The 20437-nt window shown below is 44.2% G+C and overlaps 1 protein-coding gene across 1 annotated transcript in view; it reads left to right on the top strand.

Moving 5' to 3' along the window:
- The window catches only part of EXOC4 (exocyst complex component 4), a gene marked incomplete at its 5' end in the record, with an annotated part of 345671 nt that overhangs the window by 31649 nt on the left and 293585 nt on the right, over nucleotides 1-20437 (top strand). Inside the window, one exon of the mRNA XM_014961001.1 lies at nucleotides 11773-11869. Within this exon, the coding sequence (XP_014816487.1) occupies nucleotides 11773-11869 (97 nt within the window). The remainder of the gene's footprint in view (nucleotides 1-11772; nucleotides 11870-20437) is intronic.

Below are 20437 nucleotides of genomic sequence, written 5' to 3'. Positions count from 1 at the left end.
AAAAAAAAAAGTCACTTGACTGTCACCGTGGTGCCTATGCTGCCGTTGAGCAGAGAGACAATTTGTGGCAGTGTTGCCTCTATTGCTTTTGGAAATCACTTTTCCTTCAGCCTGGTTTGAAGCTGAGTGTGGGTTCTACAAACTTGAACACAAGCTCCAGCCTCTTCCCTTCTTCCTCAATTTTATGTCTGGAAGTGATATGTGATGGTCCAGACCATCAGACTCGGTGTCAGCTGGGGTTTTTAGGTCATTGTGGTGACTGACAAGGTCCCAACCCCAAACCAAACAGCAGTTGGTGCATCTTTTGGAAGCTCTGGACCCCTGGTGTTAACACCCCCATTTCTCCCTGAGGTGAACTGAGAACAAGTGAATTTCTGCCTGAATTTCTGCACATTTGTGTTTTTCCAGTGAGGGTTCTTTAGGTTGGAAAGCTGCTCTGCAACTGGTGTTGAGGGGCATCACCCCGAACACTGCTTCTGGGAGAATTGCTGTGATTATTTTCACTTATATTACAGAAATGGGATTTACTTTATAACATTTGTAACTTTATAACCTGCAAGGTCAGCTTCCGTGTGGTTTTTGGACTCCCCTTTTTTGTCTTAATTCCCACCCCACCTTTCTGTCAAAGAAGAAAAGTATTTGCAAGCTAAGGGAACAGATCGAAATACATGGTCCATGTGGATTTAGGGTGTACTTGGCTCCAAGTGTTGGTAGCTCCTGTGGAGAGGTTGGTTCTGGTGACAAGTGATGGTTAGACTGGAAGCTGGGAATAATCTGTTGCCCTTTGAGACAGTTAATCATCTGGGAGCTCCCATCCCTCCCACTGCAGAGTCCCGACCCCAAGGAGGACTGCCAGACAGTATTTTACAAGTAGTTAGCCAGCTAATTCCCATTGATTCGGGGTCTCTTGTAGTGCCAATGTCATCATCTCTCTGAATCTCTGTTGATTTGGGTAGAAGGTAGGGTGCCTGCCTGTTGTTAAGCATCAGTCCCTTACTCCTGATGGGCTGGGCTATAAATTCACAGTTGCCGTGATTAAAAAAAAGAGTGTGTGATTAAGAGAAGCAAACAAGAAATGCAATCTTTCCTCTGTCAGAAACCTTTGCGAAATTGCTTCTCCCCTCAAGCAAGGAAGTAATCAAGTGTTGGCCAGAGTTTATTCTTGTCTATCTTGATAACACGTAGCTTGCTTTTTTTTTTTCTTGGCTGGTGCATCTCACCTCCCTCCCTCCTGTTGCAGGAGAGGGAATAGAAGCCCCATGTGCCGTGTCAGGTAGGTCACGGCCAGAAAGAGGAGCTGTGTAGTGCTCCTTCTACATGTTCTACAGTCTCCCTAGTCCCTAGAACAATTAGGACAGTGATTGTCCCCCTGTACTGGGCACTGGTGAGGCCCCACCTTGAGGGCTGGGTCCAGTTTTGGGCCCCCCACCACAAAAAAGACATTGAGGTGCTGGAGTGTGTCCAGAGAAGGGCAACGGAGCTGATGAGGGTTCTGGAGCACAAATCTTGTGAGGAGCAGCTGAGGGAGCTGGGGGTGTTCAGCCTGGAGAGAAGGAGGCTGAGGGGAGACCTTCTCGCTCTCTCCAACTCCCTGAAAGGAGGGTGTAGCCAGGGGGGGTCGGTTCCTTCTCCCAAGTCACAGGTGATGGGACAAGAGGAAACAGCCTCAAGTTGCACCAGGGGAGGTTTAGGATGGATATTAGGAAAAAATTCTCCACCTAAAGGGTTGTCAAGCCTTGGAAGAGGCTGCCCAGGGAAGTGGTGGAGTCACCATCCCTGGAGGGATTTAAGGGTCGGCAGATGTGGTGCTGAGGGACATGGGTCAGTGGTGGACTTGGCAGCATTGGGTTAACGAGTGGACTTAATGATCTTAAAATCCCTTCCAACCTAGACCATTCTGTGGTTCTATGACTCTACTACAGTTTGTGTGTAAAGAGGACAGAGGGGACATCCTTACTACATCGGAGTAAGACAAAACAGCCTGCCTAAAATAATCCACTAGATGCCAGTAGAAGATGAGATCTCTCATCCAGTCCGTGGAGACCTGAAGTGGTTGGTGTTAGAAGGCCTTTCTCAAAGAATTTTGTATCATTCACTGGTAAATAACCTTTGCTCTGCCATATTACTTGGAGCGCTGAGTTTCAGCTCCTGTTGCATTGACAGATCCATAACTGCTTCTGTGCGTGGTTTGTAGGAGTCCAGCAAGAAGGGAAAGAGAACATGGCTCAGAAACAGGAAATTATTAACCCAAAGTTGACCTACACCAGTGGGAAAGTGCAGTGTGTTGAGGCTGTCTGCCAAACGGGATTCTTAATAAAAGTGCAAGTCTTCAAAGATGGTGTTTGTTCAAAAGGAATAGTCTGTGGATTTGGAAGTTTAATGATTCATTTCTGTGGAGCTGGCCTGCAAACACAGGCTGAGTGGAAGGTGGGGCTGGATGCTTCTGGGGCTTCTGTTATATTTGCTCACTTGGATAAACCTACTCAGCTTCAGGGAAGACCTATCTCTGCTGATAGGGCTTCCCGTGTGAGGTCAAGGTGCTTGAAGCTCTCACAAAAGCTAATTTTAGAAGCAGGATGCTGCATTCCCTGTGTGCTTTGCTCCCCAGTGGAGAATGGACCAGCTCCTTCCCTGTCCCTTCCCTGCTGAGATGGGATGGTGCAGGAGAGCAAGTGCCAGGAGAGCTGGTTGCTGAGCCCTTAGCGTGGGCTTTACTAAAGCAAGTATCTTGGAGCAGTTTGAAAAATGGCCTGAATGCAGTGAAGTTTGATGATTCCAGATACGAAGAAGAATTTTTGAGAAGATCGTAGAATCATGGAATGGTTGGGGTTTGAAGGAATCTTAAAGATCATTGAGTTCTGACCGCTCTACTGTGGGCAGGGACACCTCCCACCAGCCCAGGTTGCTCAAAGCCCCCTCCAACCTGGCCTTGAACCCCTCCAGGGATGGGGCAACCAATTCTCTGGGCAACCTGTTCCAGTGTCTCACCACCCTCACAGGAAAGAATTTCTTTCTAGTATCTCATCTCTATCTCCCCTCTTTCAGTCTAAAACCATTACCCCTTGTCCCATCGCTACATTCTCTGCTCAAGAGTCCCTCCCCATCTCTCCCATAGGACCCCTTCAGGTACTGGAAGGTCACTATAAGGTCTCCCCCAACCCTTCTCTTCTCCAGGCTGAAGAACCCCAACTCTCTCAGCCTGTCCTCACAGCAGAGATGCTCCATCCCTCTGATCATTTTTGTGGCCCTCTGTTGGGCCTGTTCTAACAGGTCTATATCCTTCCTGTGTTGAGGACTCCAGAGCTGGACACGTTACTCCAGGTGGGGTCTCACCAGAGCAGAGTAGAAGGGTAGAATCACCTCCTGTGACCCTGCTGGCCATGCTGCTTTTGATGCAGCCCAGGAGATGCTTGGCTTTTTGGGCTGCCAGCGCACAGTGCCAGCTCACGTCTTGCTTCTCATCCACGAATCCATCAATGATGTCTGTTTCCTTATAAAAAGAACTTAAAGGTGCACGCCAGTACGTTGAGTCACCGCTGTGAATCAGAGGAGTAAAAACAGGACTTGATGTTGTGTGTGGCTTTGTTAAAGTGGGTGCCCTTGTAAGATGATAGAGTCCTAATGTACAAAAAAAATAGGAAACGTCAGGAAACTTCCACTACATCCCCCACCACTTACTCTTCTGTTATAGCACAGACCAATTACTCTCTTCTACTGAGCTCTGTTTTATAATAACCTGCTTGGCTTAATTTGGGCAGCACCAGGGGAGGTTCAAATTGGATATTAGGAAAAATGTTTACACCGAAGGGGTTATTAAACCTTGGGATGGGCTGCCCAGGGCAGTGGTTGAGGCACCATCCTTGGAGGTATTTGGAAAACAGGTTGACATAGTGCTTGGTGACATGGTTTAGTGATGGTTTTTATCAGAGTTAGGTTGATGGTTGGACTAGATGATTTGAAAGGTCCTTTCCAATTTAGACAACTCTATGATTCTAAATTTCATTCTAAATGAAAATTTATATTTCCATACCATGAGGATGGCAGACAGGTAATGGCCATGCTGTTGATCTCCACATGATCACCAACTTTTTTGCAGCACTGTAACATCTAAACTTGTTCCTTTTCACCTCTAGGTTTTGCTGTGGTGCTCAGGGTGGAAGGGGTGGAACTGATTTGTGAGCTTCTGTTGATTGCTCCATTGTTGTGGCTTCAAATCCTGTTTCTTTCTTCTTTTTATGGATGCATAGATCAACGCAAAGTGGCTGGGCCAGGAAAGTTGCTTCGATCACAGAGAGGTGCCAAAAAATTGTATTTTGCTGAAAACTTAGCAGTTGGGGAGAGATTAATGAAGTTTTACTGTGCTGGGACAGGGGCTGGGAGGGGAAGAGAGCAGATAGAGGGTTTGCTGATGGTCCTCATGGTTTGCAGGTTCTTGGACTTTCCGTTGAGGCTGAATTAATATTTCTGGGGTGTTTTGGAAAGGGCTTTACTCATTAGCCAAATATCTTTGTGTCTGGAAATTCTCTCTGCCTGATAGGATTTAAAGGGTACCTGGGACGAGGCTGAAATGCATTAATACAGCTGCAAAACAATTAGCTAATGTGTTATGGTGCTCTGGCAGTGTAAGAAATCTCACCTTTTAAAAGTACTTTTATTAAAGACAGAGAGAGCTTTCCCTACATTGTTGTTAAATAAAATAATAATAATAAAAAAAAGAAATTACTTTATTACTTACCGTGATTTTACAAGGTTTAAGGAGCCTCTTACCAGATGCTGAGCTGCCACTTCTCTGATGTCTCCACATCCTTCGTAGAAATATTCCATATAAATCTTGGACCTTTATGGAGAAAATTGTTTTATTTAAAAAGAGAAAATAAACAAAAAACCACTTCCAACAAACCCACAATAATCTAGGAAAAACCAGTATCCATACTGTTATCATCTCTGGGGTTTTTGTGTGGATTTGTTCAGTTGTCTGTATTTTTTTGTAAATTTATTGGTAGAAAAGTTATCTTGATAGGTGAGGAAATCAATGAATGTATCTCAGAATGATCTTTTTTTACCAAATAGGCTCAAGCTTTTTCTCTAGCTATGGCAGCTCCTGGTTATATAGGCGGTAACCAGCATTTCATTAATTGTAAAATTACGGATCAGGAGACTCCTTGCAGAGTGTTCTGGGGTTTTGTCTTTAAATGAGGAGCCCTGATTAGCGTGACGGTGTGTATCTGACTTAAGGTTTGCCTTCGGTACTGTCTCAATACACAAAATAGTTATAGGAATAGGTATATATTGAGAAGAAGTTTAATTAATTCTCAAAGCACCCCAAGACATGCTCTGAGCAATCCTAACCCTTCGCATTTCTATCACGTGTTTATTCCATGTTCTATACGAAGTAAATTAGCAAAGGCCAGGTCTACCTCAAATTGTGGTGGGCAACTTGGAACTTGAGCTGCTTCAGGGCAGAAGAAACCCCCATTTTTCTGCGGAGAAGAAATCTTGCCATCATCCTTCTGAGACCTGCTCTATAGATAGGACTTTCGCAGTAAACCTGGGCTACCCATGGCAAATATTAAATATTTTAAAATACCGGGCCGAATGGGCAACTTGAAACACTCTTAATGTTTGTTCAGACTTGAAAAGCGTGCAGAGATTCTACCTTCCTTGGTAATCTAATGGGTTTTCATATTGAAGTGTGACATTTTAGGCTCCATTTCAGAAACGTTCATCTGCGTTACTAATGGACCCGTCTCCGCCTCCCACTCGCGGCGGTGTTCAGGTGGGCACACTTCATTGCTAGCACAGCGTGAGGATATCATTAACTCGGTGACAAATCTCACTTCACCTCAAAGTTTTTCTTTTTCTTATATTTTTTTTTGGTTGTTTTTTTTGTTTTCCCCACTCATAATTTATTAGTAGACAGATTAAATAGCAAGCTCTCAAGAAGGAGCTGTTATAACAATAAGATTTTCTGACAGCTGTAAAAGTGTGAGGTTTTTTTACTAATGCCTATGAAATGTGACCATTTCAGTTCTTGCCTTGCACTAAAAATAAAAATAAATAAATAAATAAATAAAAAAAAATAACAAAAAACCCAAAAACCACAGACTTTGACACCTGAATGGAGGACTTCTGTGGTGTGGTGTTGCTGAAGGAACCACGTAGAATCATAGAATGGTTTGGGTTGGAAAGGATCTTAAAGATGATCAAGTTCCAACCCCCTGCCCTGGGCACGGACACCTCCCACCAGACCAGGTTGCTCCAAGCCCCATCCAGCCTGGCCTTGAACCCCTCCAGGGATGGGGCAGCCATGGGTTCTCTGGGCAACCTGGGCCAGGCTCTCGCCACCCTCACAGCAAAGAATTTCTTTCTAGTATCTCACCTCAATCTCCCCTCTTTCAGTTTAGAACCATTATCCATCTTCCTGTGGCTCCCCTCCCTGATCAAGAGTCCCTCCCCAGCTTTCCTGGAGCCCCTTTTAGGGTCTGGAAGGTGCTATAAGATCTCCCTGAAGCTTTCTCTTCTCCAGGCTGAACAATGCCAAGAATGATCTCCTTTTCCTAGTCCCTGCTTTTTTTAGGAATCACCTTCTCTTCTCCAGGCTGAACAACCCCGAGAATGATCTCCCATTCCTAGTCCCTGCTTTTTTTAGGAATTGGTGGTGTTGCTGAAGGAACCACGTAGAATCATAGAATGGTTTGGGTTGGAAAGGATCTTAAAGATGATCAAGTTCCAACCCCCTGCCCTGGGCACGGACACCTCCCACCAGACCAGGTTGCTCCAAGCCCCATCCAGCCTGGCCTTGAACCCCTCCAGGGATGGGGCAGCCATGGGTTCTCTGGGCAACCTGGGCCAGGCTCTCGCCACCCTCACAGCAAAGAATTTCTTTCTAGTATCTCACCTCAATCTCCCCTCTTTCAGTTTAGAACCATTATCCATCTTCCTGTGGCTCCCCTCCCTGATCAAGAGTCCCTCCCCAGCTTTCCTGGAGCCCCTTTTAGGGTCTGGAAGGTGCTATAAGATCTCCCTGAAGCTTTCTCTTCTCCAGGCTGAACAATGCCAAGAATGATCTCCTTTTCCTAGTCCCTGCTTTTTTTAGGAATCAGTGAGGATGAAGGGATATTCATGGTATATTTTTATGGAGAAACCTATTGGTTCACCAGCACAGGACACCATCTGCAGTGGAGGAACCGTGTCGGCCAGTCAGTGCAAATGCACATTTCACACTTTGATGTAGCCAGGGAGAGTCCCCACTGGAGATTTGCACTTGAACATCCAAGCGAAGGCATCATAAGCTCTCAATTGCTCCAGGTTGGGCTTTTCTCCAAAACTACTGTGCTGTAGACTGTGGTTAAGTGGCAGCATTTGCTTGTCTTTGCTGTGGCCATGTGAATGGAGCTGTGCTGGTGTCAGGTGGTGACAACTTGGCTCAGGGTCCCTGGAGATAATGAGGGGGGTTAAGGTACGGCACAGGCTGCTGGTTTTGGTATGTACAGGGCATCACCAGAAATAAGGCTTATATCTGAGTCTATTTTTCAAGGTAAAATATTTGAATACAAACAAAATTACTTTTCCTCGTGGCTTCCACCTACATGCAGAGCATTCATTATTATTAATTGAAAGCTAAGAGCGGAGAAGATGGAAAGGCACACTTTTTTTTCCCCCCTCTCGGTGCCGGTGTTCTGTTCTCTTCAAATCTCTCATAATATGGCCAAGCAGATAAGACAGATTGTTTTATTCCTTGCTGTGGAGTTCATCCCAGTCAATAATATTGATTAGTGCAGGGTGACTTGATGTAACAAGAATAACACCCCTTTCTTAATTTGAGCCTGGATTTCCTGGTCCGTGCCTCAGTAGTTCATGCTCGGATGAATTCTTCAATAAGTCAGTTAAGACACAGACCTCACTGGAAATTGCAGGCTCTGACATTAATAGGAGAAATGAATAATTTTCTTTTCCCAGAAGTTGCACCTCTTTTTTTTTTTTTTATTTCTTTTTTTTTTTTCCCCCCACAATTAAACTGTCACATTGTGCAAGTGAACTTTGTAAAATGCAAAATGAAGTTCCTGAACTTTTTTTTCTTTTAAACAGCTACCGCTTTCTAGTTACAATTGATAAAGTTTTATAAACTCTCTTCTCAACTGCTTCTTTGAGTCCTTAAATGTTACTGTAGGATAACGTTACTGCACTGGTGAGGCCACAACTGGAATACTGTGTCCAGTGCTGGGCTCCCCAGTTCAAGAGGGACAGGGAACTACTGGAGAGAGTCCAGCGTAGGGCAACAAAGATGATTCAAGGACTGGAGCATCTCCCTTATGAGGAGAGGCTGAAAGAGCTGGGACTCTTTAGTCTGGAGAAGAGAAGGCTGAGGGGAGACCTTATTAATGCCTACAGGTATCTCAAGGGTGGGCTGAGGGAGGAGGGAACCAGACTCTTTTCAGTAGTTGCCAGTGAGAGGACAAGGGGCAATGGGCACAAGTTGGAACATCAAGGGTTCCCCTTGAATATGAGGAAGAACTTTTTCACGGTGAGGGTGACAGAGCCCTGGAACAGGCTGCCCAGGGAGGGTGTGGAGTCCCCTTCTTTGGAGATTTTCAAGACCCGCCTGGATGCTCCTGAGTAACATGCTCTGACAAGCTCTGGGTGGTCCTGCTTTAGCAGGGGAGTTGGACTAGATGATCTCTATGGTCCCTTCCAACTCTAAAAATTCATTGAAATTATCAAGAAGTTCCATCAGCTTGTGGAAATCCCGGGACTGCAGATAATCCAGAGTTTGCATGGATTTCCCACTCCACAGGGAATTGAATTTTGTCCCTTTTCCCTGGGTATCTACATCAGTGCTGTGAATTCTTGTAGAAAACGCTCCTGACCTGGAGGGACCATTTCAGGGTATGGAAGACCTGGCGTTGGTGGCCTCCTTGGTCCTTGCAGTTGCTATGAGGTTGCGAATGGGGGGCTCAATTAAATCAATCATTTAAGAGCTTTTCTTTTCGTAGGTTGTAGGTAATGACCTAAAGCAGATAAACATCACTTTGAAAACAAGTTCAGAGTCACCCACCCATTGGTTGTGTTCCTACTTCTCTGGGTGGTCCTGCTTTAGCAGGGGAGTTGGACTAGATGATCTCTATGGTCCCTTCCAACTCTAAAAATTCATTGAAATTATCAAGAAGTTCCATCAGCTTGTGGAAATCCCGGGACTGCAGATAATCCAGAGTTTGCATGGATTTCCCACTCCACAGGGAATTGAATTTTGTCCCTTTTCCCTGGGTATCTACATCAGTGCTGTGAATTCTTGTAGAAAACGCTCCTGACCTGGAGGGACCATTTCAGGGTATGGAAGACCTGGCGTTGGTGGCCTCCTTGGTCCTTGCAGTTGCTATGAGGTTGCGAATGGGGGGCTCAATTAAATCAATCATTTAAGAGCTTTTCTTTTCGTAGGTTGTAGGTAATGACCTAAAGCAGATAAACATCACTTTGAAAACAAGTTCAGAGTCACCCACCCATTGGTTGTGTTCCTACTTTTGCACTTTCTATTTTGGAGACATTCTTCTTCTCAGTTGGAGGCAGGCAGATGTCAGGGTCACAAAATCCAATAATGATCTGCTGGTGGTGTTTTGATTTCAAGTACTTTGTCATTTTCCTGCCTATAAAGCGATCACAATAATGTGATTAGGTTCTGTATTTATTATTATTCAATCATTAAGGAGAGTTCACATGCAAAATGAGAAGGACTTGATAACATTTGGGATATAAAGGCTTCGCTCAAGTTCGTATTTGAGGTTTTTAGCCCCAAAATACACTTGATGGGGTTACTTGTCAGATGATGCCACCAAGATGACGGTCTGTGCTTTATGATGAGGGGGCACGACCCAAAATACAGAGGATTATGTGCCAAATTGCTGCTAATTTCAGAATGAGATTTTTTTCTGATGCTGTCATTTGCTTATGTGTCATTTGCATCTGGCTTGTCCTCCTAAAAATGTTTTCTTCTGGAAGGTGGACTTTGTTGCTTTCAGGGAATGCAAGGGTTTCAGTAAATTGAGATTTGCCCACCCAACTTTCTTTTCTCTCAATATCCTAATTTAAAGTATTTTGGTGTTGGCAGCTGTCTGTGGAAGTATTTTTGGTTCAGGTGTAACGACGGGTAGGTAGGTGTCTTCATGCCACTCAAAGTCCTTCAGCCTGGGCCTGAGGTGTATCAATAATTCTCTCTGAGCTTGTGTTTTACTGCTGGGGAATGTGCCAGACTCAACAAGTTTATTTTTCACGTGGCTGAGAGCCTGTTTGTGTGCAACTAGAACTCGAGCAACAGAGACTTCTGTTGGGAAATCACAGGTTTCTGTGCAGGACGTGGACTCCTGAGAGACCCAGTAGTGTTAAATGTAATAAATAAGTTAAAATGTTGTGTTACTGGCAATCAAAACCAAGCTGCCTTCCAAGGGATTGAATAATGGCATCATCCATCTGAGGTGTGGGATCCTTCCATACAGCAATATGGGGGGAGCAGCAAAATCCAGTGAAATGTGGCTCTTAAAACCCTTTCCAAGCACGATGTCCTTCAAAATGCACCTCATCCACATGGCCAAGACCTTGGGTGTTTATTAGACAAGGTGAAGGCCCTTGTGCTTTTGAGAAAGGATAATGTCAGTGTGTGCCTGTGTACAAATTAAGAGCTGTTTGTTTGGTTTTGGGCTGTTCCAAAAGCTGCTGAAGTCACTGAAGCTTCAGGCTGGAGGTCCCCATGTGTCCATGGGGTGACACTTTGAAGAACCATGAGGCTCAAGTCTCTTAACGGTATCTGGGATCTCTGGGCTGTGTGATGGGTGTACTGGGTACAGTCCCAGTACATTCCAGTACATCCCAGTACTGTATCTGGGATCTCTGGGCTGTGTGATGGGTATGGCGTTAGCACCTCCAGTCCCAGTACATTCCAGTACTCCCAGAGCATCTTTCTTAAGAGGAGAGGCTGAGGGACTTGGGGCTTTTTAGTCTAAAGAAGAGAAGGCTGAGGGGGAATCTGATGATTACTTATAAATACTTAAGGGGTGGGTGTCAAGAGGATGGGGCCAATCTTTTTTCAGTGGTGCCCAGTGACAGGACAAGAGGAAATGGGCAAAAACTTGAATATAAGAAGTTCCATCTAAACATGAGGAGGAACTTGTTTGGTGTGAGGGTGGCAGAGCCCTGGAACAGGCTGCCCAGGGAGGTTGGTGGAGTCTCCATCTCTGGAGACATTCAAAACCCACCTGGACACGTTCCTGTGCAACCTGCTCTGGGTGGCCCTGCTTTGGCAGGGGGTTGGACTAGATGATCTCCAGAGGTCTCTTCCAACCCCATGTGATTCTGTGATACATCAGACTTCAGCCCAACTGGGACTCCAGAGGTCTCTTCCAACCCCATGTGATTCTGTGATAGGTCAGACTTCAGCCCAACTGGGATGTTCATCCCATGTGGCTGGGAAACTCTTCTGCAATTGAAACTGGGTCCCTTGCAGTAGGAGACCTGCACTTACCAGTTTTTCTGCAATCCTGTCACTAACTACGGAAGGAGGAGCCTAAAGTGATGTGTAAATTCTATTTGTGTTGTTCCTGTTGCTTTAGGAGTATGTTCTCTGAGCAGAAAGAGGGTAGAAAAAGCATATCTTTATGTTAATTACTGATCTGTCACCAGGAACGAAGCACTTACAGACAGACCTAAATGTTTAATTATCATTGCCATCTAAAATTCAAGGGCTGTTCAGATCGGTTAAACAACTTGTTTTGTGTTATTTTCCAGGAGGCCCAGATGATAACTTAATTGAAGGTGGCGGATCCAAGTTTGTCTGCAAACCAGGAGCCAGAAACATTACCATCATCTTTCATCCCCTCCTCAGGTAAGGAAGGCTTTTCTACGTATTTCTACAGATGCAAATAATATGTAGAATTAACCTTCTTGATGGAGACGTTGCCACTTCGGAGAGAACATCCCCCAGCAATGGGCTTGCTGTAAAGTTGTTGTTGAGCACAGGTGTTAAAAATCATCACTAGTTGAGCTTGTTGCCAATGCTTTTTAATCTTTTTCGCCATTAACTTGCACATTTGCCTGGGTGACCCCTTTGCATCGAACGGTGTAATTTATTATTGACCCAAGTTGAGGAAAGTTGAGTCGCCGCCGGTCACACACATTGTTTATCACTGACTGTCCCTTGTGCTTATTAAAAACTCAGAACCCTATGAACTGCCAGGTAAGTTAATTCTTTGATAAAACAAGTATGGTCCATGGACTGAAAATTAAACGCCTGATCTAACGTGCCGTGCCAATTACTAAAATCTTCACAGCTCATCAAGGACTGGGGGAACTTTGAAACAGAGCAAGTCTATAATAAGCCTCTTCTCACCGAGTCACTCACCTCTGATACTTTCATTTTGCTCTTTTTACTTTGCAGTCTAATGGTTCATCATCTTAGTTTTGCCGGAATTAAATAATAAGATGTTTTTCTCGGTTCATGTCAATCTTCCACCTCTGCCTTTTCCTTGGAGGGTTCTCCTTTGTCATCAGACATGTCCTTCCCTACACAGTGCGAGCACCTTTGCAGAGCATTTCCCTCCTACCTCTGTTTGTATTACTCCTGGTCATGAGTCACTTAAGCAGCAAGGCATGTTTTTCCTGTGCTACAACCAAGCAATAATAACATAGTAATAAAAACTAATTGGAATCAGATCCCCAGATGAAGGACTATTCAGACCGCCATCTTGGTAGCTGAGAACTGTGGCCATTTGTGACTTCTCAGGACTTAAAAATGCAGAGGGAAAGTGTGTAAATTCCTCTAAATGTGAATTTCTGATGTCATGACACTGACTATTGGAATGATCATGGGAACAGCTTGTGAGGACACAGTAAAATTTGTTATGATTTTTCAGATCTTTCCTTGAACAAAGGGTTGTGTACGTTGTACACTATTCAATTATTTCTAGATGCCCATAATGAACTATCTAATTTCATAAGCATATTTTTTCTCTAACTCTGTCTCTTTTAAAATGGAAGAAATGTATTAAAAATAAATTTGCTAGGGCATGATTTATGGTTTTCAGCCATGAGAAAAGGTGAACACTGGTCAAGATGCGGTAGGTTGCTCAAGACATGACCACTATGACATGGACTTCAGTATGTTCATCTTTAATGAATTTACAGGTTTCTTTCAAGCGCACAAGGGGGTGGTGATGCTCTTATTTGTATTGATGAGATACTTCAGTTTGATTTAGAAACTGGTGAAAATGCTTCTTTCTTTCTCTTCGCCTTCCTGCTTAATTTTTCCCCTTTTTTATTGCCATCCGAGTCAAACGTGAGTGCTCTGCTTTAAATAGCACTTCTTGCAAACACTTCACTTTCATTACCAGCTTGCAAGATAGGCAGGAGAAATAATTTGCTTCATAAAAAATAATTGCATCAGGATTAAGGTATCTGTGTACAATATATTTTCCGTGCCAACCATCTGCAGCATCTTAACGTCCTTTGGGTTGAGTAGCTCATCAATAGCTGCATGAAGAGAAAGAAAATACTCTGTGACCCAGCTTACCCTTTCCTTACTGCGGAACGGGGTGAGTCTGGGTGGAGGTGAAGACTGTAGAACCTTTTCTGAAATGGGATTTCAGTTTCTTGAATGATAAATGAGTAAATATGCGAGTCCTTGCTGTCTTAGATGTAACTCATGGTGCTCAGCTTTGGCATACGTGTGATGCGTGTTAGAATCAGAGAATTGTCTAGGTTGGAAGGGACCTTTAAAAGCATCTAGTCCAACCATCAACCAACACGTTTTGGAGCACAAGTCTTGTGAGGAGCAGCTGAGGGAGCTGGGGATGTTCAACCTGGAGAGAAGGAGGCTGAGGGGAGACCACCTCGCTCTCTACAACTCCCTGAAAGGAGGGTGTAGCCAGGGGGGGTTTGGTCTTTTCTCCCAAGAAACAGGTGATGGGTCAGTAGGAAATGGCCTCAGATTTCACCAGGGGAGGTTTGGGGTGGATATTAGGAAAAAAAATTTCATGGAAAGGGTTGTCAATCGTTGGAAGAGGCTGCCCAGGGCAGTGGTGGAGTCACCATCCCTGGAGGTATTTAAAAGCTGGGCAGATGTGGTGCTGAGGGACATGGGTTAGTGGTGGTTTTGTCAGTGTTAGGTTGATGGTTGGACTCAATGATCTGAAAGGTCCCTTCCAACCCAGACCATTCCATGATGCGTGGGATGCAGCGTGTCTGGGACGACCATAGGACTGGGTTTCCTTGGCTGATAATAACTCCTTACAGGGAATCATTTCTGATGGAATACCAACGACCTGTCCTACCAGCAAACTGGCTTCACCCGTTGACTCCTGTGTAAATTGGCTACACGATGCTGGCCGCGGCCGCAAAATGCTGACTGGGGTGGATTTGCTAAACTATTGATGTTTGCAATAATTTCTAGCACATCATCTTAAATGAGCAGTCCTTGTTGGTTAGATCTCTGTCACCCCTTTTCTAGACATGATCGTATGAAGTGTCAAGCTCCGAGCAGGTAATTGCTGCAGAGGTGTGAAGTTTTCACTTGCTTTATTTTCCATCTGTTGTCGAGGTTCTTTATGGTTGGTCTCAATCATCTTTCATCGATGTCGCTTGTACAGGCTTAAAATGAATCTGTTTTGCATTCGGAATTATCAATATTTTATTTAGAAGGTTATGGTTGTGGGTTTTTTTCATCAAATTCGGCTTAAAATGAATCTGTTTTGCATTCGGAATGATCAATATTTTATTTAGAAGGGTATGGTTGTGGGTTGTTTTTTTTTCATCAAATTCACATTGAAGGAGTTTTAGCACTGTATGGGCCAGCTGATTTTATTAGGAGGCTGAGTGCTTCCAGAAGTATTAAACTAACTCAATCACTGAGAAACCAGGTGCTGGCATGAGGATTTGAAGCCTGAACGTCGCGTTGAGTGATTTTTTTGAGCTGCAATTCAGCACAGTGATTTTAGGTGGGAAGTTGTAACCAGAGATTTTATATTCATCAGTCTCAATTTCTTTTTTTTTTTCTTTTTTTTTTGTACTACCGATATGAAAAGTGTCACTGCCCATCACATCAGAGAGTGGCACAATCACAGCGTTAAGATTACTGGTTATAATAGCCTTTTTTTGTTGGGTTGTTTAAATTTACAAACTGAGACTAAGCTTGGCTCCAGATCCTTTTGAAGAACACGGAGTCCGCAGGTTTTCTAGGGGGCTCTAAATTAACCCCCGTATTTCCAGTAACGAAACTTTATTTAGAGAAACTCTTGACTTAAAACCATCATGGAGACATCAAAACCATCATGGAGAGTGTAAGGGTGAAGACATACGAATGCTTTTCAAAGTCTTCCTGGCCTAGAATTCATTTAGAGCAAGGGGCCAGATGGAAGTTGTGGCTGCCCCATCCCTGGAGGGGTTCAAGCCCAGGCTGGATGGGGCTTTGATCAACCTGGTCTGGTGGGAGGTGTCCCTGCCCAGGGCAGGAGGGTTGGAACTGGATGATCTTTAAGGTCCCTTCCAACCCAAACTATGATTCTGTGATTCTGTGTTGCGCCGTTTGGGATGCACCTTCCAACCCAAACCATTCTATGATTCTATGATTCTGTGTTGCGCCGTTTGGGATGCGGGTCCCTAATTTCCACCAGGACAATCGAGACGCACCGAGCCCCAGATTAATTACCAGGACTTAATGACACCACCACACGCGGAATAAATGAACAGCGAATTTTTGGAAGGCAAGTGGGTATTCTAGCAGAGATGATTCCTGGGAATAGATTTGACTAACTCCACGTGAAAACTAATTGCACTGACAAATTGAGGAGGAATACGCATCTGATTTTTTTCCTTAATTACATATTGCGGGAGGTGACAAAAGTATAAAAGTTACCAAAAAAGAGTCCAGTTGCTGTCTTCATCCTCTGCTGCTAACCAGCATCTGCCTGGATCGGGAAAGCTCTGGTGTTACTGGGATCTGGATTAACATCTCCTGTTGGAGGAAGGGAACGTGCGGGACCAACATGGATACCCTTTACGTTGTGGAATATTGAACAGCCTGAGTGATGTCTGTTGTAACATTTGTTTGGTGGGGTTTTTTTTTCTGTGTGTGTGTGTGCGTTGGGTGGTTGTTGTTGTTGTTTATTTGTTTCAGCTGGCATTTGAAAGGCACTTGGCTCTTCAGGGTAATAATCATTTTACATATGCTTTATGGAGTATGTTTATTACCAGACAATTGAAGAACAGATGTCTGCAGTCTTGAGGCTTAAAGGGGGAGGGACAGGAGGGACCGACGGCGTTTGGAATCGTGAAGGCATCGTTGATGCTAACTCAGTTGAGCATTGTTTGGATATTGGGTATTAAGGCCGTGAGGGTATCCATTTATTAATAGCAGCCACGACTCATTAAGATCAAGCAGCAATTAAAAGGGTTGTAGGATGGGAGAGAAAGCAGAGTGTTCATTGATTTGGAAGAAACAGTCTCTTCTAAGCAAGACCGTGTCCTTGTGAGGAAGAGGACCAGGGAGGATGAGTTGACTTGGCACTTGTGGTCTCTCTTCTGACCGGGCAGTGTCTGTTCTGGGGGGGCTGCACCACCTCAGCGATGCTCGAATCACTGCCTTTGATCCCAAAGCCTGGAGAGTAAGGAAGTGAAAAACAAAGCCTTGATTTATTAGAATACAAAAAAATAACACCACCAAGGAAGAAGGAAAGGCAAAATTACTGATTTGACTCTGATGTTGGTTGAGATGCAAAGACTAAAGAGTTACGTGGTCCAAGGAACTGCAGCGTTTGCTGGTTCTTGGTATTTCAGATTGGTCGGAGTTGTGGGGGGGGGAAGAGCAGGTAATAATTTGACATTTTAATTTAATAATTAAGTGATTATGTTAATTTATTCTGGTCTCCATCCTTTAAAGCGGTACTTTTTGACTTGATAGCATTTTGGGAATTTCCTGTTTCTTCCAGTTACGTTAATGCTAATAAAAGAGTGATTGCTCTTTTAATAAATAAAATAAATGCTCCGGGGAATAATCAAGGAGGAGAGTAATTTACTTTTGCTGCCTGTTGATACCAGCGTGTTCCTCACCAACTGGTGGCAATCAGCTCTGAACTGCTGAAGGTCAAATTTCTGACTCCCCTGGTCCTTGGGAGGGAGGTGCACAACGTGCAGAATATCTACATACACGGGGGGGCATATGGATTAGAGGGAATGCTTTGGGAATAATCGTGTCAAGCTTCTATTTAATTCAGGATATGTCAAGATAAAAGGTACCGTACGTAGAATTTGAATCCTCTTTCTTTTTTTGTCATCGGTTCCTGGGGGGCATCTCAGTCCTTTGGTCTCCACGAGCATCAACTGCTGCTGCTGCAGCTGAGCAGGGTCCACAACTACCCAACCAGAACGGGTACAAAACTCTGTGTGTAACTGAAAACCCCTCTGCACCTCCTTGATAATTCCTTTTATTAGTATATATGTACAGCTATAATAATAAACACATCGTTTGACTTTAATATATATGCTGTAATATATATTAAATAAATATATCCTGTGTACTATAAAATTAATATTTGATAACATGGGGAATGCATTATTTGGGAAGCAAAAGGAATGTGAAAATGAGATTAGTTAATTAGTTACATTTAGTCTGTTTAGACTAAGTTAAACGATACCAAGTATGTTAAGAAAAATATGTGGTATTTTATTAGTCGAAGGGGTATATATTAAAGTAGGTGGAAAATGACAATCTTAAAGCAAAGATAGTGCTGAATAATGAGAGTTCTTTGAAATCAAACCTAAAATACTTCAGAGAAATTGATAAACCAACTCAGGCTGGGAGAGGGAACTTGTAATATCGACTGCTTAAAGTTTGCGTTTCAGATGGAATAATATTGAGAGGATAAGGAGTTAAGTAACCAAAAAAAAGGTGTGAGTTACTGTTACGGACACAGGAAAACATTTGCAAACTTCTAAAATCAGTGACCCCTTAGAAATATAACCGTCCAGATTTCCTGAATTCTGCTTTTTAAGCTTGACATTCAGACGTGTCTTCAAAGAGAGGGAGGAAATAGCACTTAGTTAATGTAAATTGTGCTTTTTCGAGGTGGGTGCTGTCTCCCTCCGGAGAGGGAGGTTGGGAGGTGATGCTCTCCACAGGCTCAGTGCTGTGGCTGGAAAAATGGGGCTCAAATCTTGGGGAGAGTCTTGACTCTCACTTCTCATTCTGGTGCCGGGAGCCACCGCGATGCTTCCTATTCCCATCTTTATTTTGGAACGGTTCATAGTCATCCTCAAGTGTGATGGGTCGTATTTTATTAGTCGAAGGGGTATATATTAAAGTAGGTGGAAAATGACAATCTTAAAGCAAAGATAGTGCTGAATAATGAGAGTTCTTTGAAATCAAACCTAAAATACTTCAGAGAAATTGATAAACCAACTCAGGCTGGGAGAGGGAACTTGTAATATCGACTGCTTAAAGTTTGCGTTTCAGATGGAATAATATTGAGAGGATAAGGAGTTAAGTAACCAAAAAAAAGGTGTGAGATACTGTTACGGACACAGGAAAACATTTGCAAACTTCTAAAATCAGTGACCCCTTAGAAATATAACCGTCCAAATTTCCTGAATTCTGCTTTTTAAGCTTGACATTCAGATGCGTCTTCGAAGAGAGGGAGAAAATAGCGCTTAGTTAATGTAAATTGTGCTTTTTCGAGGTGGGTGCTGTCTCCCTCCGGAGAGGGAGGTTGGGAGGTGATGCTCTCCACAGGCTCAGTGCTGTGGCTGGAAAAATGGGGCTCAAATCTTGGGGAGAGTCTTGACTCTCACTTCTCATTCTGGTGCCGGGAGCCACCGCGATGCTTCCTATTCCCATCTTTATTTTGGAACGGTTCATAGTCATCCTCAAGTGTGATGGGTCCTCAATGTGACTTTTCATACACTTGCTGTTTACTTCAGTTGACCTGAACCAATTGCCAGGCACCAATAGAGGTTAGGGGTGGACCTGCTAGAAAGCACTTCTGAGGAGAAGAATCATGGCATCCTGGTGGACAGTAAACTGTCCATGAGCCAGCAATGTGTCCTTGTGGCCAAGAGGGTCAATGGGATCCTGGGCTGCATAAGGAGAAGTGTGGCCAGCAGGTCGAGGGAGGTCATTCTCCCCCTCTGCTCTGCCCTGGTGAGGCCACAACTGGAATCCTGCGTCCAGTTCTGGGCTCCCCAGTTCAAGAGAGACAGGGAACTGCTGGAGAGAGTCCAGCGTAGGGCAACAGAGATGATGGAGGGATTGGAGCACCTCACTGATGAGGAAAGGCTGAAAGAGCTGGGGCTCTTTAGCCTGGAGAAGAGAAGGCTGAGGGGAGACCTTATTAATGCTGACAAGGATCTAAAGGGTGGGTTGAAGGAGGATGGAGCTGGACTCTTTTCAGTGGTTCCCAGTGACAGGACGAGGGGCAACGGGCACAAGTTGGAACATAAGAGGTTCCATTCAATTGTGAGAAGAAGTTCTTTGGGGTGAGGGTGGCAGAGCCCTGGCACAGGCTGCCCAGGGAGGGTGTGGAGTCCCCTTCTCTGGAGACCTTCAAGCCCCACCTGGATGCCATCCTGAGTGATGTGCTCTGGGCAACCCTGCTTTGGCAGGGGGGTTGGACTAGATGATCTCTAGAAGGTCCCTTCCAACTCTGACAATTCCGTGATTCCATGAATCAAAATCTTAAGGGAGCAATTTGACACCCACCTCCTGCATTATTTTTCTCCCTCCCCCCCATTTAATGAGTGTTTAGAAGACATTTAGCTGACGAGTCCCTCGCTGTTGACATTTAGTACTTTATATCTGTCAACGTTGGGAATGAATGTTTCTTGCTGGTGAATCCCAACTCTTTTTCTCCCTGACAAGCTCTCGTAAAGTCTGCGGCGCCGAATTCTAAAGGCACGTTTTGGGAAAAGCTCCTTGTTATGACACCACGAAGGAGGGGTTTCTTCTGAGCGCAGCCATCACAGAAACGGGGCAGGGGAAAGGGATGGGGAACAGCTTCACATTTTGAGTTTTATTTTTCATTTTCCCCCACTGCTTTATGAGACCTGACACTCTTGCTGCGTGCGTCTGATTAAAGATGACAGTTTATAAAAACCTTAAGGTAAGGCTGTTCATTTTCGATGACAGAAAATAAAGCAATCCTCCTCCTTCCCCCCCCTCCCCGCCCTTCCCTCCCTCCCACACAAACAAAAACTCTTACACGCCACAAAAACTCTTAATATGTGATGCATTGATTTGATATTGTCTGTCAGAGAGCCTGCTTCAGCAGATCAGTCAAGTTTTGAGTTTTCAAACATGCTTCATCCATACAGGAAATCAACAGCCTGTCAGAAATTTCACATGTCTCCAGCCCCTCCTCTCCCTTCAGTTCAAATACAACCTGAAGGAGCAGAGAAATTTTGACATTTG

Source organism: Calidris pugnax, unplaced genomic scaffold (genome assembly GCF_001431845.1).
Source record: "Calidris pugnax isolate Ruff unplaced genomic scaffold, ASM143184v1 scaffold289, whole genome shotgun sequence".
NCBI classification, from domain to species: Eukaryota; Metazoa; Chordata; class Aves; order Charadriiformes; family Scolopacidae; genus Calidris; species Calidris pugnax.
This window is presented reverse-complemented; position numbering and strand designations above follow the sequence as displayed.